The sequence below is a fragment of the Pipistrellus hanaki genome, assembly GCF_964339955.1.
Source record: "Pipistrellus hanaki genome assembly, chromosome: 5".
In the NCBI taxonomy this organism is placed as follows: domain Eukaryota; kingdom Metazoa; phylum Chordata; class Mammalia; order Chiroptera; family Vespertilionidae; genus Pipistrellus; species Pipistrellus hanaki.
This window is the reverse complement of record NC_140507.1, coordinates 31,406,747-31,431,525: the sequence shown is the minus strand read 5'-3', so window position 1 is coordinate 31,431,525 and position 24,779 is coordinate 31,406,747. Positions and strand designations below refer to the sequence as shown.

The window sequence follows — 24,779 nt, the reverse complement described above, 5'->3', positions numbered from 1 at the left end:
TCACTCGAGTTTCTGAATTGACACATACTTCCAAACTGACTCCTGGAAAGATTGAATCACAAACTATGAGTAATTTTTAAAAGCTAATATAAATCATTATGTGTGGATGTTTTGGAATTTTAGGTGGAAAATAACTTTTGTAAGTATAATGACCTATTTATATGGAGAAGCAGGGCAAGTGGGGCTGTCTTTGATCTCTGTTACTTGTTCAAGACCCTTACCCTTCAAGCCTCACTTCACATGCTAGTAAGCATCATTCAGTAAAGTTTAGTGCTGAAGAAAACAAACTCAAAGGAAAACTTTGTGGTGTTACAATGTTGGTAATTTAATCTGATGCTATTGAATTTCTTTTTTCTAAACTTAATTTCTATCAGTCTTTCTGCTTTTTGACACAGCTTTCCTTTCTCTTAGGTCATTTCCAATGCAAAGAACACAGTCCAGGGATTTAAAAGATTCCATGGCCGAGCATTCTCTGATCCGTTTGTGGAGGCTGAAAAATCTAACCTTGCATATGATATTGTACAATTGCCTACTGGATTAACAGGTATAAAGGTAAGGTTCTCAAGATAATTCCTGATGATTAAAATATAGCATTTTATTGTATTTTATTAGGTCATTGTATATCAATATCATTCTGATTTCATAATGAAAATGCTTAGGAAAAACTTGCTACTAAAGATGGTTTGGCATTTTTTTTCAATGATTTTGATTTTGATTGAGAACCATCAGTGGCACTGTTATGGCTTTGACTGATAGGTAGTGATAAAATTAATGCGGCCATTGCTGCTTGTCTTTTTTTTTTTTTTTTTAAATATATTTTTATTTATTTAGAGGAAAGGAGAGGGAGAGATAGAAGCCTCAATGATGAGAGAGAATCATTGATTAGCTGCCTTCTGCATATCCCCTACTGGGGATCGTGCCCACAACCTGGGCATGTGCTCTTGACTGGAATTGAATCTGGGACCCTTTAGTCTGCAGGCTGACATTCTATCCACTGAACCAAACCAGCTGTCTTGTTTACTGATTCGATTTTAGTGTGTGTCTTGAGGAAGAGCAGTCAAAGAAATCAACACTTTTAAGTCATTAGCTAGATATATGGTCATACTTTTGACAATATGAATTAGATTGGAAGAGATGTTGTTCTTTTGAGGAAAAGGGAGTTTAGTTTTTGATATCTCTGGGATGTCTAGAAGATCCTCTTTGTGAAGCATGCAGTGAACTGACCATTCAAAAGAGGTGAGAGGCTAGGGATGGGGAGGGTGCACTCCACTCTCTCTAGCACCTAAAGGTGGTGAGAAGAACTCCACAGGGTGGTTGAACTTTCCAGGCAAGTGAGTTTAGAGAGAGGAGATTTGGTGTTTGAAACATTCCAATTGGAAAAATCAGAATCATGGAAACAGGCTCAAATTCCAAGAGATGATAAGAATTGAGAGAAAAAAGTAGTTTATTGTAACATTTTGTAGATCAGAATTCAGTTGAATTTGGAAGTGATGAATTCTGATAACTGAAGTATAATCTCTGGGATTACTTAGAATATCTGTGGCAATAATCTCAACAGTTTGGATGACTAAGTAAGGTGTAAAGCTGGAGTACAGAGGAGGTGAAGAAATGGGGGTGGGGGGCAGGCGGGATACTTACCGTTAAGAAAGAAATAGCATGAATATTGGCAGATTTAGTCATAAGCATTGTAAGGGCCAAAGGAGAAAGAGACTAGGGAGAAGACCTGGAGGTTAAGTGGATCCAAGTACAAGGGTAGAGGAGTTGACTAAATTTAGACAAATAGGAAAAACCAGGCAACTTAGAAAGAAGTTCACAGGGAGGTTATTTTTCCGTCTTTATCATGCAATAAAATGAGAAACCGTTAGACTCTAAACCAGAGTACATTATGGTTGGGCTGGGAGTGGGGAGCAGGTAGCTTTCAAGCTGAGGTAGCGCAGCAGATTTAAAAGAAGAGAGTGACATTTACTAGTCTGCATTGTAGTTGGGGAATTTTGGGTATATGTGGGATGGGGCTTATCCTCGCAGTCTTTCAACATACAAAGTTTGCAACTCTTGTCAAAGTTGCAGACTTCATCCAGGGTAGGCTATCTGGAAGCTTTGTTACATTCTTTAATTCACCAAGTATTTATTTATTTATTTATTTATTTATTTTAAAAAAAACATTTTATTGATTTTTTTACAGAGAGGAAGGGAGAGAGAGAGAGAGAGAGCTAGAAACCTCGATGAGAGAGAAACATCGCCCAGCTGCCTCTTGCACACCCCCTACCGGGAATGTGCCCGCAACCAATGTACATGCCCTTGACAGGAATCGAACCAGGGACCTTTCAGTCCGCAGACCGACGCTCTACCGCTGAGCCAAACCGGTTTTGGCTCACCAAGTATTTATTTTGTTATGACTGTCAGTACTGGGGATATAGCAGTGAAGGAATTTGACTAAAAACATGTCCTCAGATTAGATTGCATCTTAGGGAGGTGGTAACACACAGTATGTCAGATGGTAAAGTAGTTCACCATCAGATCCTTTACAGAGGGGCCATGTAGCTTGCTTCTGCACAGGTACATTGTCTCAGGTTTTATTGATAAAGTTGCCACAACATTGTTTATGTAGTCGTCCTCTCTTTAATTATTATGTACATGTTATAAAGCTAAAAGTGACCTTTAAATTATTTTTATTTCTAAAACTAGCTTTCTTCAATTCCATCTTGAGATAATGCTTCATTGATGATGGTAAGATACTGTTCATTTCATTTTGTCATTTTATTGCAGGTGAAATATATGGAGGAAGAACGAAATTTTACCACGGAGCAAGTGACTGCCATGCTTTTGTCCAAACTGAAGGAGACAGCAGAAAGTGTTCTTAAAAAGCCTGTTGTGGACTGTGTTGTTTCAGTGAGTTTGAGCCCTCCTCATTATTAAGTCTTGCATGAAGAAGCATTTTCATTTTAACTGCAAATAATACTGGTTTTTGCTGTAGGTTGTATGATTGATTATTTTAAGAAATTTAACAAAGTAGTCCTCATTTTCTTGAATTCTCTTTTCTGGCCCCTAGTTATTGCTTCAGCCTCCTGTTGTTCTGCCTATTTAAAGGCTTGTCTTAAAGCCCACTTCATCCTGGATTTCTTTTTTTTTTTTTTTTTTTTTTTTTTTGAGTTGAGTTTTTGTTTATTGTTTGAACTCAAACTGCTTCTTTATTATTTTTTTTTAAATAAGTTTTTATTTTTCATATTATTACAAATGTTCCTTCCCCCCCCCCCCACCATTGCTCTCCTCCACCAGGTTCCCACCCTACCCTCTGCCCTTTCCCCTCTCCCCATTGTCCTCATCCATAGGTGCACAGTTTATGTTCAGTCTCTTCCCACGCCCCCCTCTCCCCTTTTCCCCAAGAATCGTCAGTTCACTCCCCTTCCATACCTCTGATTCTATTATATTCAACAGTTAATATTGTTCATCAGATTTTTTTTAATTTCCTTGGTTTTTAGATTCACTTGTTGATAATTACGTATTTGTTGTTCATAATTTTTATCTTTGTTTACTTTCTCTTCTGAAAGAACCCCCTTCAGCAATTCATATAATTCTGGTATGGTGGTGATGAACTCCTTTAGCTTTTTTTTATTAGTGAAGCTCTTTATCTGGCCTTCGATTCTGAGTGATAGCTTTGCTGGGTAGCTTATTTTTGGCTGTAGGTTCTTGCTATTCATCACCTTGAATATTTCTTGCCATTCCCTTCTGGCCTGCATGGTTTCTGTTGAGAAGTCAGCTGACAATCGTATAGGTGCTCCTTTATAAGTTACTACCTTCTTTGCTCTTGCTTCTTTTAATATTCTCTCTTTATCTTTTGCTCTTGGAATTTTAATAATGATGTGTCTCGGTGTGGTCCTCTTTGGATTCCTTTTGTTTGGAGTTCTGTGCGCTTCCTGGACTTGTAAGTCAAATTCTTTCACCAGGTGGGGGAAGTTTTCTGTCACTATTTCTTTCAGTATGTTTTCGATATCTTGCTCTCTCTCATCTTCTGGAACCCCCATAATTCTGATGTTGGTTCGCTTGAAGTTGTCCCAGAGGTTTCTTACATTATCTTCAATTTTCTGGATTCTCTTGCCTTCTAGCTTCTGTGGAGGAGTGTCTTCTGGCTCTTTATGTTCCAAATCTTTGACTTGATTCTTGCGATCTTCCCTTCTGTTTTTAGGACTCTGTAGAATATTTTTTATTTCAGACAATGTATTCTTTATTTCTTGTTGATCCCTTATCATTTCTTGTTGACTCCTTATTAATTCTAGTTGATCTCTTTTCATATCCTCATAGGCCTTATCCATCTTTTCTAGGAAATTCTTGAAAAACCTTATAAGCGTAGATTTGAACTCTATATCCAGACGCTTTTTGTCCTCCATTTCTTTCGTTTGTGATCTATTTTGTTGTCGCATTTCGCAGTTACAGATGGGACGGGGTTTCAGGGTGGAGCCTGCAGCTTTGGCTTCTGTCAGCCCCGCCCTATGCGGGTCCTTCAGTGCTCGCTGCCTGTGCCTCTGAGAGAAAGGTGCCCTCGATTTTCGCCTGCTGCCAAACAGTCTATGCTCTTCCACAATGAGCCCGGTATTGGGGTTCAGTTCAGTTGGAAGTGGAGTTGGAGGTGGCGTTCACAGCAGTCTGGAGCCCCAGTCTCCTTCCCGTCAGGGCAATCCCGCGGCACAGCCGACCGTCCCTTCTCTGGGGGCAGTGTGCGCGCCTCCGGGACCTCCTTTCTCCGCTACCCCGGGGTTCCGACTTACAGCCCAGCTCCCTATGGCTGAGCCTGAGTCCCCGGGGTCTGGCCCAGAACGGGGGTTCAGAGCAGTCAGGGGCCCAGCACAGTCGGAGTTTTCTCTCCTTTTCGCTAGGGAACGCCCGCCAGGCACTCGGCCTCCCTCCTCTCTGGCTCCGTCCTCTCCCCGCGCGCCGCGTGTCTCCGTACCTTAGGCTTTTACAGCTCCTCCGTGCTTCCTTCTGGTTTTCTCCTTGCTTCTTGTTGTAGGATTTCCAGTCAGTCGACTTTCCTGTAGTTCTGGGTAATGTCCATTTTATATTTTAGTTGTATTTTATTAAAATTGTTGTGTGCGGCTGCGGCTAGTTGCCTACCCGAGCAGCCATCTTGGATTCTTCAATCTTTTTTTTTTTTTTTTTTTAATAAGTTTTTATTTTTCATATTATTACAAATGTTCCTTCCCCCCCCCCCCCCCCATTGCTCTCCTCCACCAGGTTCCCACCCCACCCTCTGCCCTTTCCCCTCTCCCCATTGTCCTCATCCATAGGTGCACAGTTTATGTTCAGTCTCTTCCCACGCCCCCTCTCCCCTTTTCCCCAAGAATCGTCAGTTCACTCCCCTTCCATACCTCTGATTCTATTATATTCAACAGTTAATATTGTTCATCAGATTTTTTTAATTTCCTTGGTTTTTAGATTCACTTGTTGATAATTACGTATTTGTTGTTCATAATTTTTATCTTTGTTTACTTTCTCTTCTGAAAGAACCCCCTTCAGCAATTCATATAATTCTGGTTTGGTGGTGATGAACTCCTTTAGCTTTTTTTTATTAGTGAAGCTCTTTATCTGGCCTTCGATTCTGAGTGATAGCTTCGCTGGGTAGCTTATTTTTGGCTGTAGGTTCTTGCTATTCATCACCTTGAATATTTCTTGCCATTCCCTTCTGGCCTGCATGGTTTCTGTTGAGAAGTCAGCTGACAATCGTATAGGTGCTCCTTTATAAGTTACTACCTTCTTTGCTCTTGCTTCTTTTAGTATTCTCTCTTTATCTTTTGCTCTTGGAATTTTAATAATGATGTGTCTCGGTGTGGTCCTCTTTGGATTCCTTTTGTTTGGAGTTCTGTGCACTTCCTGGACTTGTAAGTCAAATTCTTTCACCAGGTGGGGGAAGTTTTCTGTCACTATTTCTTTCAGTATGTTTTCGATATCTTGCTCTCTCTCATCTTCTGGAACCCCCATAATTCTGATGTTGGTTCGCTTGAAGTTGTCCCAGAGGTTTCTTACATTATCTTCAATTTTCTGGATTCTCTTGCCTTCTAGCTTCTGTGGAGGAGTGTCTTCTGGCTCTTTATGTTCCAAATCTTTGACTTGATTCTTGCGATCTTCCCTTCTGTTTTTAGGACTCTGTAGAATATTTTTTATTTCAGACAATGTATTCTTTATTTCTTGTTGTTCCCTTATCATTTCTTGATGGTCTCTTTTCATATCCTCATAGGCCTTATCCATCTTTTCTAGGAAATTCTTGAAAAACCTTATAAGCGTAGATTTGAACTCTATATCCAGACGCTTTTTGTCCTCCATTTCTTTCGTTTGTGATCTATTTTGTTGTCGCATTTCGCAGTTACAGATGGGACGGGGTTTCAGGGTGGAGCCTGCAGCTTTGGCTTCCGTCAGCCCCGCCCTATGCGGGTCCTTCAGTGCTCGCTGCCGGCGCCTCTGAGAGAAAGGTGCCCTCGATTTTAGCCTGCTGCCAAACAGTCTATGCTCTCCCACAATGAGCCCGGTATTGGGGTTCAGTTCAGTTGGAAGTGGAGTTGGAGGTGGCGTTCACAGCAGTCTGGAGCCCCAGTCTCCTTCCCGTCAGGGCAATCCCGAGGCACAGCCGACCGTCCCTTCTCTGGGGGCAGTGTGCGCGCCTCCGGGACCTCCTTTCTCCGCTACCCCGGGGTCCCGACTTACAGCCCAGCTCCCTATGGCTGAGCCTGAGTCCCCGGGGTCTGGCCCAGAACGGGGGTTCAGAGCAGTCAGGGGCCCAGCACAGTCGGAGTTTTCTCTCCTTCCCGCTTGGGAACGCCCGCCAGGCACTCGGCCTCCCTCCTCTCCGGCTCCGTCCTCTCCGCGCGCGCGCCGCGTGTCTCCGTACCTTAGGCTTTTACAGCTCCTCCGCGCTTCCTTCTGGTTTTCTCCTTGCTTCTTGTTGTAGGATTTCCAGTCAGTCGACTTTCCTGTAGTTCTGGGTAATGTCCATTTTATATTTTAGTTGTATTTTATTAAAATTGTTGTGTGCGGCTGCGGCTAGTTGCCTACCCGAGCAGCCATCTTGGATTCTCCCATCCTGGATTTCTTGTAGCAAGAAATCTTGTAGCACTGAGCATAGTGTCTAGTGGCTACTTATTTGTTGAATTAGTTGAATACTCTCAATGAGAAATGCTTTATTTTTCTCCCTTTGTATCTCTGTATCTTTGCTGTCACTGTATCTAGCTCTAAAAGCAAAGCAGCAATAGACTTTATCTTGTCTTTCCCATAATACTATCTAGATGGAAGCTTGGCTGTTTGTAGCAATGTGCTTGTAATATGATGGAGTCCTTAGCAACCGGTGAAAATTCGGCCGTTGTATTGGCTTTGTCACTGAATGTCTTCTTTCTGTGGCTGTTATCTGATATGTGGCCTCCTTTGTTGGTGCATTGGTTGACAAAGCAAGGACTATTAGGTAGCTTTTTCACCACAGTCTGTTGTCTGGCGGATTCCTTAGTTCTTGGCTACCTAGTAAAGCAGAACTGACATTTGTCAGGAAAATTTGAATTATAACTGTTGTGTCACATTCTGGTGATGCAAAGAATATTAATGCTTCTTCTCTTAAAGATTCAGTACAGACACTGTATTTTCTTAGATGCTTTCTGCTTTTTTTGAACTCTTTATTGTTCTGTCAGATTTATCCTCATTTCCCCATCTAGTTTAGTACCTTTAATATTGATTCTATATTATGCTCAGTGTTGAAGTAAAATTTATCTAAAATGATAGAATGCCTGAGTGGTGTTTTCAACTTTTTGAATAAGTTTAAAGGTGATGTGTTAAGTCATGTGTTGGGGGACCTAAGGACTACACTGAGTTTTGATGACTTGCTAAGAGAATTAATAGGACTCAGAGAATATAGCTGAACTTAAGGCTAAGAGACTCCAGTTTATGAGATACTTATTTAGTCAGTCTCTTTTTGTTGCACATCCACTTTTGTTTCGTTTTGCTGCCTCCTGCACGCCCCCCACAGGGGATGTGCCCGCAACCAAGGTACATGCCCTTGACCGGAATCGAACCTGGGACCCTTCAGTCTGAAGGCCGATGCTCTATCCATTGAGCCAAACCGGTTTTGGCCACTTTTTTTTTTTTTTAATAGTGAAGAATGCTGCAATAAGTACATTTAAATATCATTTTGCTTTTATATGATAAGTTTATAGAATTTATAGGCTAACTTCTTAGAAGTGCAATTGCTGGGACAAAAGATATGTGTACAATAATTCCCCCTTATTCATGGTTTTGCTTTCCGTGTTTTCAGTAACATGCGGTGAACGTCAGTCCAAATATATTAAATGGAAAATTCCAGAAACAAACCATTTATAAGTTATAAGTTGCATGCCATTCTGGGTCCTGCTCTGCCTGCTCTGTCCTGCTGGCATTATGAATCATCCTTTTGTTCATTGTATCCACGTTGTATGTATAGCAATAAAAGATAATTTTGAGGGAGAGACCATATTCACTTAACTTTTATTACAGAATATTGTGTAATTGTTACATTTTATGATTAGGTGGTGTTAATCTCTTACAATGCCTAATTTATAAACTTTACCACAGGGGTGTATGTATGGGAAAAAGACATAGTATAGTATATAGGGTTTGATACTATCCTCAGTTTCAGGCATCCACTGGGGGTCTTGCAAATGGACTCCATATTTGTAATTTATTATTTTTAATTTTTATTGATTTCAGGGAGAGGAAGGGCGAGGGAGAAAGAGAAATCGATGAGAGAGAATCATTGATTGGCTGCCTCCTGCATGCCCCCTACTAGGAGTCTTAACTTTGATTTCCTGATTCATGGGTCAATGCTCAAAACCACTGATCCACGCTGACTGGGATGTATTGTAATTAAAATTAAAAAAATAATAATTTCAGAGAGAGGGAGAAAGATAGAAACGTCAGGGATGAGAGAATCATTGATCAGCTGCTTCCTGCATGTTCCCTACTGGGGATCAAGCCAGAAATCCGGGCATGTGCCCTGACCTCTTGGTTCACAGGTTGATGCTCAACCACTGAGATACACCGTCTGGGCTGTATTTGTAATTTTTACAGCTGTTCAGTTATCCTTCAAAGAATTTGCAGTAATTCACACTTCCACCTGTAATGTATGAAAAAGCTTATTTCACTGCAGCCTCACCAGCATAGCTTGTTGTTTTAGCTAATTCTAATAGGTAGAATAATGGTATCAAAGTGTATGTAATCTTACTATTTAGGTGAAGATGAACATTTTAAAATTGAAGAGCCATTTTGTATTTTTTGTTTGAAATGTTCCTGTTCTCTGCTCATTTTATTCTGAGTTTGTGATTTCCATTTTGACTTGTAGTTTATTACGTATTATTAGATTAGCTCTTTGCGTTTTTATGATGTGAGTTGCAAATATTTTCCCCATTTGGTCATTAGAATTTTTTATGAGTCAAATTTTTTTTCTTCTTCTGGGTGTTGTGTTATATTTAGAAAATCCTTTCTTACTCTGATGGTAAAATTTCTTTCATTCTAGTACTCTAATATATATATTTTAAACATTTAAGTCTTTGCCGGGACCGGTTTGGCTCAATTGATAGAGCGTCGGCTTGGGGACTGAAGGGTCCCAGGTTTGATTCTGGTCAAGGGCATGTACCTTGGTTGCGGGCATATCCCCAGTAGGGAGGGTGCAAGAGGCAGCTGATCAATGACTCTCTCATCGATGTTTCTAATTCTCTATCTCTCTCCCTTCCTCTCTGTATAAAATCAATAAAATATATTTAAAAAAAACAAAAAACCAAAAAAACCAAAAAAACAAAAACAAAAACAAACATTTAAGTCTTTGATTTGACCTAAATTTTGGTATAAGTTGTACAGTAGGAATGCCAATTTATTATTTTTAATATGGCTGACTAGCCATTGTCTCACTACTACTTGTTGAATTTTCTAAATTTTTCGTACTGGTTTGAAATCCTCTGATCATAAGCAGAATATGGCTGTAGTTGACTCTCAGGGAGGTTCTGGGTTTTACTGCTTTTTGACAGATGCATCCTAAATGAATCTCTATAATACAGTAAACTTGCAAAATTTTTTGTAGGTTCCTTGTTTCTATACTGACGCAGAAAGAAGGTCAGTGATGGATGCAACACAGATTGCTGGTCTCAATTGCCTGCGATTAATGAATGAAACTACTGCGGGTAAGACTATTAACTAAAATTTTTTACTTAATCTTGAGGGTTGTGAAGATCCTAAGGTTTCTTCTTTATTTTTGGTTACTCTGTTACATAGAAAGAATTCATCTGACCAGTTACTTTTTCTGTATCTTCATATTTAATCACATGGTTGTTTGTAAAGAAATACATTTATTGTGTGATCGGAGCAGTTCTTTGATTTAAAGATTGGCCTTTACTATGACTTGTGGGCTGGTGGAATCAGAGGAATGGGTGTAAAGCAACATCTCAGGGACAGGATATATGGGAATGCTGAGATGGCACAACGGTAGAAGAAATCCTGGGAAATATGTTTGGGAAAGTTAAGTGGTTTGGGAACTATTGCCAAAGTCATTGGAATTGGAAATTGGATTTGGAAACATTAAGGAACCCTTAGTCAGCATTGAACTCTGAAGTTAATATTCTTCATGAATAAATTATGCAAAGCTTCTAAGAATTTAATTCTTTTTAGAACTGAGCATATGATGCAGCTCCATTCATTATATACAAAGTCTGTTTTGTTTCCTACTTAAATTTTAAGTTTACTCTTAGATGATAATATTATGTTGAATTTAATTTTTTTCTTATGTAGTTGCTCTTGCATATGGAATCTATAAGCAAGATCTTCCTGCCTTAGAAGAGAAACCAAGAAATGTAGTTTTCATAGATATGGGGCATTCTTCTTACCAAGTTTCTGTATGTGCATTTAATAGAGGAAAACTCAAAGTAAGTATATTTTTTTTCTGGAAGACTGTATTACAAATGTGAGAGACAATTTAAATAAATGTTTAAAGGATTTTGTTTCCCTAATGGAAACTTGCTATGAGTCATCTGAACTAGAAACTAAAGTATATAGGGTGGGTGGAAGTTGTCAGCTCAAAATAATTTAGTAAGAGTTGGCATGGGTCTTGGCCTGGTAGCTCAGTTGTTTAGAGTATGATCCCAATATGCCAGAGTTGCAAGTTCAACCTCTCAGGGCACATACACAAATCAACAAATGAATGCGTGAATAAGTAGAACAACAATTTGATGTCCTTCCCTAAAATAAAAAAATAAATAAGAGTTGATAGTTATGAGGAAAAAATCTCTTAAGATTGCTGAGCCATACTTTAATGTGGGGAAATAATGCTTATCTACAGGCTTGTCAGGAGGATTCTTTAACATGTAGTCTCTTGATGTTTTTACACTGAGGATTGAGGAGATTATATTCTTTTTTTTTTTAATTTTTTTTTCTTTTTTAAATATATTTTATTGATTTTTTTACAGAGAGGAAGAGAGAGGGATAGAAAGTTAGAAACATCAATGAGAGAGAATCATCGATCAGCTGCCTCTTACACACCCTCTACCGGGGATGTGCCCGCAACCAAGGTACATGCCCTTGACCGGAATCGAAAATGGGACCTTCTAGTCCGCAGGCTGATGTTCTATCCACTGAGCCAAACCGGTTTTGGCGAGATTATATTCTTAAGTTTTTTTTTTTTTTTTACATGTATGTTTTTATTTCAGAGAGGAAAGGAGTGGGAAAGATAGAAACATCAATGATGAGAGAGAATCATTCATCAGCTGCCTTCTGCACACTCCCTACTGGGGATCAAGTCCAAAACCCGGGCATGTGTCCTGACCGGGAATTGAAACATGACCTCCTGGTTCATAGGTTGATGCTCAACCACTGAGCCATGCTGGCTGGGATTGTTCTTAAGGTTTGAGCCTTCTGGTAAAAGGGTGGAAGGACTAGAACTTGATGGCTCCAAGAAACTAGGCTAGGAGTGATATTTAGATGGCTGGGAAGCTTAGATCTCTGGAGAAATAAATTGCTATGAGTTAAGGCTTTAGCATCTTTCCTGGTGGTAAGATGTATTGAGCAAGGCCTTTTGTATTATTTATAGTTTTGTGATAGCAGTAAGACCAAAAGTGTGTAAGTGATATGTTTGTATATTTGGCATTGGATATATGTATAATTGCTGTTTGGAAGCAGACTAGTGTGGGAGAGGGCATGGGTTTTGCAATTGATGAGATTGGGTTTTAAATTTTAGCTTTATGACCTGCAGAGTATCTGTCCTGACTAGGTTTGTGACATCATCTGTAAATTGGGGATTACAATGTCTTTTTTCAGAATGGTTGTAACAATGATTAAGTGACACATGCACATTGCCTTGTTTCAATCTTCATGTCTCCCTGATCCCTTAATACAATTTACCCATTAATTATATATCATGATAAAATTTTAAATTGCTTCATTTTTGAATTAATTACCTTTTTCCAAGGTTCTGGCCACTGCATTTGACACAACACTGGGAGGCAGAAAATTTGATGAGGTGTTAGTAAATCACTTCTGTGAAGAATTTGGAAAGAAATACAAGCTAGACATAAAGTCCAAAATCCGTGCATTATTACGACTGTCTCAAGAGTGTGAGAAACTCAAGAAATTGATGAGTGCAAATGCTTCAGACCTCCCTTTGAGCATCGAATGTTTTATGAATGATGTTGATGTATCTGGAACTATGAATAGGTAATAATGTTAATATTTTGACCTTAAACTGAACTGTGATTTTTCTTTATTTTTATTAGCCTTAATTAGCTAACTGTTAAAATCATCATGGTTGTTATATGTACTATAGGTAAAAATTAGAGGCCATTCAGAATTCTGTTTTTTATGTGAAGGTTGGGTTTGACTATTATTATAATGTAGACTGATGTTTTTATTCTGATTAGTTGAATATTGCAGGAAGTTGGTAGTTCTTACATGTACATGAATTATACATGATTACCAGTTTTCATAAAAATCAGGACAAGGCGCTTTAATGTAGAATTATGTTGAATTTGATTTAGTCATTGATTCAGAAATTGGTGTTTTTGGGGTAGTTCAGGATCTCTTGAGGACAACAGCTCTTTCTATACAGTGCTACAGATGTTTCAGGATTTTCCTCAGAAATGTTACTGTTGTTTGAATGTTCCTGTTTGGTTAGGTTGCTTGGGTATTGAGAATGAGATGTTCTTTTTGTTTTGTTTTGTTAATCCTCACCAGAGGTTATTTTTCTAATTGATTTTTTTAGAGAGAGTGGCAGGGAGGGGGAGAAACAGAGAAACATCCATGTGAGAGACAGCAATTGGTTGCCTTCCATGTGAGCCCTGAATAGGGCTGGGATCCAGCCTGCAACCGGAGTATGTGCCCTTGACTGGAATTCGAACCTGAGACCCTTCAGTCCTTGAGCCAATGCTCTGTCTATTGAACCAGACTGGCTAGGGCAGAATGAGATGTTTTTATGATGTGAACTATTTTGGTAGAGTTCAGGCAAGACTGATGGCTTGTTTAGGGAAGTGTGGCATTAAAAAAGTTGAGGTGGAATTTAACTTGCTCCTATTCTGCTAGAGTTAGATTGTTGTGCCTAGTAACTAAATTTGCAGTCACCTTTTCCACCCTGCTTGAAAGTGATGTGTTTTTTTTAATTTTTTTAATTAAGTAGTGGTTTTGTATGTGTTACATGTTAAGATGTAGGGGTGTACCCATTTATGTTTCAGAAATTGTTAGTGGAGTTTTAGGTGATCTTGAGAACCAAATAAATATTTATTATACTTTTAAAAGCTGAAAACAGTTGATGAGCTTGTGTGCTGCTTTGAAAACACATACAGTTTACCGTATCTGCAATGTCAGGGCACGTAGCTGTTATACTCTTTATCCTATTTTGTAGTCTTCATTTAGTTTTAATGCTCACTAGCAGTCTTTTTTTCTAAACTAATAAAACCAGATAATTTATTTCTGACATTATAGCTTTTCTTCTAAATTTTAAAAATGTGAGGTAAAAATTCTTAGATCATTTTATTTTTTGAAATATATTTTTATTGATTTCAGAGAGGAAAGGAGAGGGAGAAAGAGGTAGAAACATCAGTGATGAGAGAGAATCATTGATTGGCTACCTCCTGCACAACCCCCACTGGGGATTGAGCCCTGTCTGGTAATTCTCTTGGTTCATATGTTGAAGTTCAAACACTGAGAACACTGTGTAGGCTCTTGTACTATTTTAATTTGAACTCAGTGCCATTTAATACATTTACAGTGTCATACCATGACTACCTCTATCTAATGAAAAAACATTTTCATCGTCCCAAAAGAAAACCTCATATCCATTAAGTAGTTACTTCCCATTTTTCTTAACATCTGTGCCATGGCAAACACCAATTTACTTTTATCTTTAGTTTACCCATACTAGATCTTTTTTATAAATGGAATCATATAATACAAGGGTGGGCAAAAGTAGGCTTATAGTTATTCAAATGGAAAATTGCACAATATTTAATAAATAATATAAGAACAAACTTTCATATACTCAAAACTGTAAACCTACTTTTTCCTACCCCTGTATGTGTAAGCTTTTTTTGTCTTGGTTTTTAGCTTCTTTCACTTACGTAATATTTCCTAGGTTCATCCACACTGTAGTATGTATTAGTACTTCATTGCTTTTCATGCAAACAATATCCCATTTATCCAGTGATCAGTTGATAGACATTGTTGTTCTCACCTTGTAACTATACTAATAAAAGGGTAATATACTAATTAGGTCAACTGGTCCTCCTTCCAGACAAAGCTATGGTGGCGGGAGCCACGGCAGAGGCAGTTAGGGACTATCAGGCCAGCAGGGGAGGGTAGTTAGGGGAGAATAGGCCGACAGGTAGAGGGGTTAGGAGTGATCAGGCTGGCAGGCAGAGGTGGTTAGGAGCCATCAGGCAGGCGGGCGGGCGGAATGGTAAGGGGCCATCAGGCAGGCAGACAGGTGAGCAGTTAGGAGACAGCTGTCCCAGATTGCAAGAAAGATGTCTGACTGCCAGTTAGGCCCAGCAGTTGGACAGCCCTTTAGGAGTCCCAGATTGTAGAGGGTGCAGGCCAGGCTGAGGGACCGCCCCTCCCCCTTCCCCCAGTGAACAAATTTCATGCACTGGGCCTCTAGTTGTTAATAATGCTGCTATGAACATTCATGAACTAGTATTTGAGTATTTTTGTTTTCAAAAACAAATTTCACTCCTAGGGTATATACCTAGGAGTGGAATTGTTGGGTCCTTTGGTAATTCTGGATTTAGCTTTTTGAGGAATTGCTTTCTGTTAGAAATACAACTGTCCTTTTTTTTAAGTTCCTGACAACATGTAGGACTTTGTGTTGTTATATATCTTCACCAATATTGGTATTAGTGGTCTTGAATTTTTGCCATTCTGATGGGTATTTTCTATATCTCTACAATTTTTCTTTTTATTGAGATGTAATTCATAAAAGTGGCTCTTTTAAAGTAAATATTTCAGTGGCTTTAGTATATTCACAGAATTGTGCAGTCATCACCACAACCCGGTTTTAGAATGTCATCCCTAAATAAGCTGTCAAGGTGTGAAAAGACAGGAGGACCCTTAAATACACATTTCTAAGTAAAAGAAGTTAATTAAAAAGGCTAAATCCAGTGTGATTCCAACTATATCACTTTCTGGGAAAGGCAAAATTGGAGTCAGTAAAACGGTAAAGTCAGTAGTTGGCAAGTGTTCTGGGGAGGGAGGGATGAATCGAATGGGTGGAGCATGGAGGATTTTTAGGACAGTAAAGCTCTGATGATACTGTAATGGTAGATACTTAACATTATACAATTTGTCAAAACGTGTAGAATCTAATATATACCATCATGTATCAATATTGCTTACCAGTTGTTAGAAATGTATCACACTAATGCAGGATATCAATAGGGGAACTGGGGAGGGGTGTGAGGGAATTCTTTTACTTATTTCTCTGTGAACCTAAAGCGGATCTAAAAGATAAAGTGTATTTAACTATGTTAAAACAAAGCAAAGAAGAAAACTATACACATCAGCTGTCTTTCCTTATCTCTTCTTTTCCTCCAGCCCTAGACAGCTAAAAATCTACTCCTCTGTCTCTCCGAATTTATCTATCCTGAACTTTTCATATAAGTGGAGTTACATAATTTTTTTTATTGGTTTTAAAAAAATCTAGCCTGTTTCCAAAGTTCATCTGCATCCTAACATATTGTTCATATATTCATTCTTATTTAAATTATTTATTTTTTGTTAATCCTCTCCCAAGGATATTCCCCCCTCCCCCCCATTGATTTTTAGAGAGGGTGAAGGGAGAGAGAAAGAGAAACATTGATGTGAGAGAGACACTTCAATTGGTTGCTTTCCACATGCACCCTGACCAGGGCTGTGGATTGAACCTGTAACTGAGGTAGGTTCTTGACCAGAATCGAACCTTTGACCTGAATTTCATGGGCTGATGCTCTAAACTGCCAGGCCCATGGTCGGTAAACTGCAGCTTGTGATCCACATGTGGCTCTTTGGCCCCTTGAGTGTGGCTCTTCCACAAAATACCACGGCCTGGGCGAGTCTATTTTGAAGTAGCGTTAGAAGAAGTTTAAAAATTTTGGCTCTCAAAAGAAATTTAAATCGTTGTACTGTTGATATTTGGCTCTGTTGACTAATGAGTTTGCCGACCACTGGGCTAGGCCTTTTTTTAATTTTAAAATTTTATTAATTTTAGAGAGAAAGAGGGATAGCTAGAGAAAGATCAATGATGAGAGAGAATCATTGATCGGCTGCCTCCTGCATGCCCCCTACTGGGGATCAAGCCCGCAACATGAGCATGTGCCCTGACCTGGTATCTAAATGGTTCAGAGGTCGATGCTCAACCGCTGAGCCACACTGACCTGGCCCTGTTTGTTTTTATAGCCAGAAGTTATTTCTCTTTCTGGCACTGGAACTCTGGGCAGGGAGGCCTGAAGTGGGGCTGGGATTCCCTGCTCCTTAGGGGGTATCTTTGCAGCCACACGCTGGTGTAAGATCAGCATTTCCATGTCTTTGCCCCTTCCCTCAGTCTCTGTGGGCGTCTTCTTTAATTTCCTAGTTGTAGGACTTCCATTCAGATAGATTTCAGGTGGTTCTGAATGATGGTTTTTCACAGTTTAGTTGTAACGTTGATGTGCTTGTGGGAGAATTCAAGGACCACATTTAACTACGCCATCCTCTTAACTAAAGTATTGTATTCATTCCTTTCTGTTGCTGAGTCCATTTGGCGGACTTCAGGGCTTTTCCACTTTTTTGGCTGTTTATAATTAATGTTATTGTAGTCATTCATGGTTTTGTATGTTGTATGCTTTATTTCTCTTTATTGTATACCGAGTAGAATTACTGGGACATATGGTAACTCTGTTTAACATTTTGAAGAACTGTCAAACTATTTTCCAAAGTGGTTGCACCATTTTATATTCTCACCAGGAATGTGTGAGGGAGCCAATTTACTCTATATCCTTGCCAGTGCTTGTTGTTATCTGTCTTTTTGTTGATAGCCATCCACTCCACATAAAATTAGAATGTGATTTAACCTTTTTTTTTTTTTTTTTTTTTTTTAAATAGAGGCAAATTTTTGGAGATGTGTGATGATCTCTTAGCTAGAGTGGAGCCACCACTTCGTAGTGTTTTGGAACAATCCAGTAAGTATTTTTGTGGTTGAATTGTTTGTGTACCTCACGCTCTTTGGAAATATTGTTCATTATTTTTTCAGTTATACAAATTGTCGTTGGACAAACAACATCAGTGCTATATTAAGCTTTTTTATATTTTCCCTCTGGAACTCACACTTTCCCCAAGCAATCTATGGGCACACTGTTATGTGTCCAGGGATAGCTAAAAGTTTTCCCAGGAAACTTAATTCGGACTCAAAGATGGATGTAAACTTCTCAGTTATTTTATAGTGGTAAAAATTGTCTTTTGCAATGCTGCTATAGAAGTCTTACAGGCTTTTCTGTCAGTGAATCTTTTGTTTGCTGAATGACAATTAGAGCAAAGGGAGGATATGATAACCACATACTGACTTTAATGGAGTGCTTCTTTATCTTGGGTTAAAACGTAGAAGTTTGATTTAGGAATATATTATTAACTTTCCCAAAATGTTTGACAAATGTTTATCTAGTAGAATCCACTGTTGTGTTGGTTGCTAGTTATTTCAGAATGTTGAAAAATACTGTCAGGTTGACAAAGGTTCAGTCTTAAATCACAGTGATTATGGCAAACAGGCACATTCTTTCCACACTGGGACATCCTGTTTCTTTAAATAGTCCTTCTCAGCAAAATGTTAGTGTTTGTTACGTAAAATGTGACCAGGAAACTAGGGTGGTATTAAGAGATATTTTATGAGTGACAGTAGAACCTTGGTGTTTACTTTCTTTCCTTCTGACAAGAGAACATTATACACTGTACATGTACATGTACATGTGAATTATGTTTATATTTGGGATGGAGTGCTAGAGTGGCTAGAGGTGCATCTGAACACCTTTTTCTTTCATCTTGTGTCAGGGCTGACAAATAGAGCAAAGGGAGGATATGATCTTCCTTTTTAAAAAAAAATTTCTTTATTGATTAAGGTATTACATATGTATCCTTATCCCCCCAACCCCTTCAGATCTTCCTTATGGCTAGCTTAACTGTTTTAATTTTTTGTGTGAGAGTATCGGAGATTGTAGGAATTGAGTATTCCTGACTCTCACCTCCTAAATCCTAATATTACTGTGCCACCCTGCTCTCATTGTTTTGATAATCAAAACATACCTGTTCGTTGCCAGATGCTATGCACCTGAGTGTGAGCATGTTGGTGTGCATGCTGCTGTGGATGGAGTATAAGGAAGGAGTGACAGGTTTTGTTAACCATCTGCAAGTTATTTTGTTGTGATAAGGTGCTGTATTGCTCTTTCATTGTAAAATACTAATTTAAAGATTTTAAAAATCTAAATGTCTAATCACATTAAAATAGGGTTAAGGAAAGAAGATATTTATGCAGTGGAGATAGTTGGTGGTGCGACTCGAATCCCTGCAGTAAAAGAGAAGATCAGCAAATTTTTTGGTAAAGAGCTCAGTACAACACTAAATGCTGATGAAGCTGTCACTCGAGGCTGTGCACTGCAGGTGAGTTTTATCTTCCACAGGTAGCCACCTAACAAGTCATTGCAACAAGACATGGTAGTTTTATGTATCCAATTAATAACCTGAGGTTAGCTTGGGGTGATCTCAGGTTGGTAAGATTCTGAAATTTTTGTTTTAAAATGGATATCAGAGATGTTCTTCATAAATAGATGAATACTGGAAACATAGGTAAATCTGAAATACTTTTGGATTTGGCATTTCATCTTGTTTTCTATGTATGAAGTAGCAATGTACATCAATTAAAGGTTGGGGTTAATGAAAAAATGTTAAGGAATAGCTAGATTATAGATAATTTGACAATAGAAGTTTATAAAGCTACTTATTTGGATACAATTATTAATGTAAATGTTTTAAAACTATTAGTGATGGTTTTCTGAATTCTTCTTAAATAGATCTTGTACTATCAGTTTACAATGTTTGTTAAATGGAATTTTAAATAATTATTGTTCTAGTGTGCAATCTTATCGCCTGCTTTCAAAGTGAGAGAGTTTTCCATCACTGATGTGGTGCCATATCCCATATCCCTGAGGTGGAACTCGCCTGCTGAAGAAGTGTCCAGGTAAGAGCATTTACCAAATTATTTTGTACTTAAAAGTTAGTTCAGTGCTAAACAGTCTGAGTGAAGTTATTGAGCTCCTTTTCAACTTCTCTAAATCTGTAACCTTTTTTGTTTGATTTTAAAATATGTTTTTATTGACTTTAGAGAGAGAAAAGGGAGAGATAGAAAGATCAATGATGAGAATCATTGATCAGCTGCCTCCTGCATGCCCTCTACTGAGGATCTAGTGTGCAAACCGGGTGTGCCCTTGACTGGAATCTAATTTGGGACCCTTCAGTCCAGAGGCCAATGCTCTTCCCAATGAGCCAAACCAGCTAGTGCTAAATTTGTATCTTTATATAGTTTCTTATACTTGATTATGTTAAAATGGTGCCTTTTTGTACTGATTGAAATACATTCCTTTTTAAAAAAATGGACACCTTATGTGTGTCTGCGCGGAAATTTATAATCTGGAAATTAAGCCAGTTGAAAAGAATAGCTAAGCTATACAATTAGAAAATTAGAGTTCATGGGAAAAGTTAGGGATATCCTAAATTTGTGTTCTTGTCTTTTTTCTCCATTTAGTGACTGTGAAGTCTTTCCAAAAAATCATGCTGCTCCTTTCTCTAAAGTACTCACATTTTATAGAAAGGAACCTTTCACTCTTGAGGCCTATTACAGCTCTCCTCAGGATTTGCCCTATCCAGACCCAGCTATAGGTAAGTAAGAAGTTGGGAATTAAAAAGCAAAAACATATATGAGGGTGAAAGGCAGGGGAGAAACAGAGAGAGAGAGAGAAAAACATTGATGTGAGAGAGACTCATCAGTTGGTTGCCTCCCACATGAACCCCGACCATGGCCAGGACTTGAACCTGCAACTGAGGTCCATGCCCTTTGACCAGAATGGAATGTAGGACCTTTCAATCCATGTGCCAAAGCTCTATCCACTGAACCAAAGCAATTAGGGTGGGAGCATATATCTTGGTTAATGCACATTGTGGGTATGTTCTGTGCATAATATAGTGCTAGATAAGACATTAGTTTAGTAATTGAATTTGGAAGTAGCAAGTTCTTGATAAATCACAGAAACACTATGGAATTTTTGAGGTTTTGGATAATGTTACAGAATTGTTTTAGGAATTTATTTGGCAGTAGCCTAAAAGGGAGTTGGAATAAGAGACAGGGGAAAGAAATGTTTGGAGAGTTAAGAGATGTTTGCGTACTTAATTGGGTCAAGTTTGACTGTGTGAAAAAGAATGGAGAAATATGATTTGGTAAAATTCTCTGAGTACCCACATTGCTTCTTTGAGGTATCATGTTACTGACCTGTTACTGAGAAATGCATGCAACCTGGCTATGTGGCTATATATTCATGTTTGAATTCCTCCTCTCAGATTATTTGTTCTCTCTTGTCTCTCATATGTCCCTAGCTCAGTTTTCTGTTCAGAAAGTCACTCCTCAGTCTGATGGCTCAAGTTCAAAAGTCAAAGTCAAGGTTCGAGTAAATGTCCATGGCATTTTTAGTGTGTCCAGTGCATCTCTAGTGGAAGTGCACAAATTTGAGGAAAATGAGGAACCGATGGAAACAGATCAGAATGCAAAGGAGGAAGAGGTAATTTGGACATTTTATACCATTTATGGGGCCTAGAGGTGACTTGTCTAAAAATTATAGCAAATAGACAAGGGAGGTAACAAGGAAGGAACATTATGACAGAGCAACTGAGTGTGGGTTTGTATTCATCCCCTTCCCCAGCATGGGTGAACTGGCAGAAAGTCTACAAAATTTATAAGGAAATGTAACATGACCAACTCCCTCCTTCAGACCATGCACTTCTTAGAATTCTTGATTCTTTTTAATTATTGAAGAATGTTCTGAGCCCTTAGTTGATTATTTTCACAAGTAGAATAGATTTTTTTTAAAATAAATCTTTATTGTTCAGATTATTACAAATGTGATCCTCTTCCCCCCCTCAATTGCTCCCCTCCACCAGGTCCCCACCCCACCCTCTGTCCTTTCCCCATCCCCCATTGTCCTCATCCATAGGTGCACAGTTTTTGTTCAGTCTCTTCCCGCACCCTCACTTCCCTTTCCCCCGAGAATCATCAGTCCACTCCCCTTCCATACCTCTGATTCTATTATATTCACCAGTTAATATTGTTCATCAGATTTTTTTAATTCCCTTGGTTTTTAGTTTCACTTGTTGATAGTTACGTATTTGTTGATCATAATTTTTATCTTTATCTTCTTCCCCTTCCTAAATAACCCCCTTCAGCAATTCATATAATTCTGGTTCAGCAGTAATGAACTCTTTTAGCTTTTTTTTATTTGTGAAGCTCTTTAACTGTCCTTTGATTCTGAGTGATAGCTTTGCTGGGTAGATTATTTTTGGCTGTAGGTTCTTGCTATTCATCACCTTGAATATTTCTTGCCATTCCCGTCTGGCCTGCATGGTTTCTGTTGAGAAATCAGCTGACAATCGTATGGGTGTTCCTTTATAGGTAACTACCTGCTTTTCTCTTGCTGCTTTTAATATTCTCTCTTTGTCTTTTGCTCTTGGAATCTTAATTATGATGTGTCTTGGTGTGGTCCTCTTTGGACTCCTTTTGTTTGGAGTTCTGTGTGCTTCCTGGACTTGTAAGTCTAATTCTTTCACCAGGTGGGGGAAGTTTTCTGTCACTATTTCTTTCAGTATTCTTTCTGTATCTTGCTCTCTCTCTTCTTCTGGAATCCCCATAATTCTGATGTTGTTTCGCTTGAAATTGTCCCAGAGGTTTCTTACACTATCTTCAACTTTCTGGATTCTCTTATCTTCTCCCTTCTGCAGAGGAGTGTCCTCTGGCTCTTCGTGTTCTAAATCTTTGTCTTGATTCTTGTGATCTTCCAGTCTGTTTTTAGGACTTTGTATAATATTTTTTATTTCAGACAATGTTTTCTTCATTTCTTGTTGATCCCTTATTATTTCTAGTTGCTCCCTTTTCATATCCTCATAGGTCTCATTTATTTTTTATTTATTTATTTTTTTAAAATATATTTTTTATTGATTTTTTACAGAGAGGAAGGGAGAGAGATAGAGAGCTAGAAACGTCGATGAGAGAGAAACACCGACCAGTTGCCTCCTGCACATCCCCCACCAAGGATGTGCCCGCAACCAATGCACATGCCCTTGACCGGAATCGAATCCGGGACCCTCCAGTCCGCGGACCAACGCTCCACCACTGAGCCAAACCGGCTTCTGCAATTTTATCGGCCTTTTTTAGGATATTGTTGAATAACCTTACAACTGTAGTTTTGAACTCAATGTCCAATCTTTTCTTTTCCTCCATCTCCTTCCTTTGTTTCCTTCCTCTTGTCTGCATTTTAGTTGTTTCCCTGATTTGATGGAATAGCTTTGTGTTCTAGGTGTTCTGGTAGAGCCCAGTAGCACAGCCTTCCCAGTTACCTGCGGTGGACAGTCTTGGTGTAGCCCTTTGTGGGCTGTGTGTGCAGTCTTGTTGTTAAGCCTTGCTTATTGTTGGTATCACTGGGAAGCTTTGATCTCCAAGCCAATTGGCTGTGAGGATCAGCAGAGTCTCAGCTAGGAGGGCTTCTGTACTCTGCTTGATAGGGCGGGGTCTCGGGGTGGCGCAGACAAGCTTTGATTCCCTGTCAGTCTCGCCTTAGAAAAGACCTGTTCTCGGAGAGTTTTGGAAGATTGGTTGCAGGCACGCGCACCTCTTTGGTAAAGGCACAGACAAGCTTTGGGTTCCTGCCAGTCCCTCCTTAGAGAAAGCCAGCCTCTGGGAGAGCTTCTGTGCTCAGCCAGAGATTGGGCGGAGTCTCAGGTTGGTGCAGACAAACTGTTTTCTCTTGGGCTCCTCCCCAAGTCCCGCAGTACTGGCCTCTGGATTCACACACCTCTGAGAGATCTCTGCCCTCTCCCTGTCTGGGGCCGTCTATCAGAGCAATAGGCTGATTCTGTTTTCCTCTCGAACAAGAAAGCCAGTTGCGCGTTAGCTGTCCGCCCTCTCCGCGCACCGGGAGTAAGCCAGTAGCGAACTCAGCCTGGCCCGCCCTCTCTGTGCGCCGGTAGTAAGCCAGCAGCAATCTCTGTCCGGCCCTTCCTCTCCCCATGCTGGGAGTAAGCCAGTGCCTTTTCGCGCACACCGTTCTCCGAACCTGCACAGTTCCTGAGGTTCAGCGTGCCTTCTCTCTCCTTCCCAGATGGCAGAGCCTCCTCTCAGCTAGCCGTCCGGCACTTCAGGGCAATGCCTCCCCTGTTTTTCAGTTCTAACTTCAAATTTGTTGTGGTAGGCTGCATTCGGGTGTCTACCCTATGCCGCCATCTTGGTGTCTCCCTCCTAGAATAGATTTGACATTTGTTTGTTGGAATCATGCATTGTCTTGTCCTTTTGTGCATCAAAACCTCAAGGCTTTATGAAACTACAAGTGTTTGGGTCTCATCCCCAGAGATTTGTTTGAATTGATCTGGGCCTACCAGGGCCCAGTATCAGTAGTTTTAAAAGCCTCTGAGGCCATTCTGGAGTGTTATAAGCATTGAAAGCCACTGACTCAGGGTCTCTACAAACTTCTCCCTTCTTTTTTATTATTGTCAGGCTTTGGTCTTTTAACAGAATTCTCAACGTGTTCAACTCCTCAAATGCATGAAAAGTTGTATTTTTTTTTTTTTTTTAAATCAATCTTTATTGTTCATATTATTACAAAGGTTCCTCATTTCTTCCTCCCTCCACCAGGTTCCCACCCCACCCTCTGCCCCCTCCCCATCCCCCATTGTCCTCATCCATAGGTGCACAGTTTATGTTCAGTCTCTTCCTCCCTCCCTTTCCCCGATAGTAAATCCCTTTTCAGATAGTAAATCTGTTACTTAGCATTTTCTCATATCAATAATACCTCCACATGCCCAATGATACACTTCACACAGAAGACATTTTCAAATAGGTCAACCAGCCTCATCCAGGCCCCACCCAAGGCACTCACAGATCAACACCCCAGCGCTATACTAACTCAACACATCCAGATCTAAGCCTTCATCACTTGATTCAGCAGACCCTCAAGTTCCCGCAAAAGTTTCCAGCCATGTCTGAGAGG

The 24,779-nt window shown here is 39.5% G+C and overlaps 1 protein-coding gene across 1 annotated transcript in view; it reads left to right on the top strand.

Moving 5' to 3' along the window:
• HSPA4 (heat shock protein family A (Hsp70) member 4) overlaps nt 1–24,779 on the top strand; it is a 47,616-nt gene that overhangs the window by 8,985 nt on the left and 13,852 nt on the right. The window contains exons 3-12 of the mRNA XM_084886590.1: nt 412–552; nt 2,767–2,889; nt 10,082–10,181; nt 10,786–10,919; nt 12,458–12,702; nt 17,593–17,669; nt 18,986–19,137; nt 19,608–19,714; nt 20,279–20,412; nt 21,124–21,305. Coding sequence (XP_084742716.1) covers nt 412–552; nt 2,767–2,889; nt 10,082–10,181; nt 10,786–10,919; nt 12,458–12,702; nt 17,593–17,669; nt 18,986–19,137; nt 19,608–19,714; nt 20,279–20,412; nt 21,124–21,305 — 1,395 coding nt within the window. The remainder of the gene's footprint in view (nt 1–411; nt 553–2,766; nt 2,890–10,081; nt 10,182–10,785; nt 10,920–12,457; nt 12,703–17,592; nt 17,670–18,985; nt 19,138–19,607; nt 19,715–20,278; nt 20,413–21,123; nt 21,306–24,779) is intronic.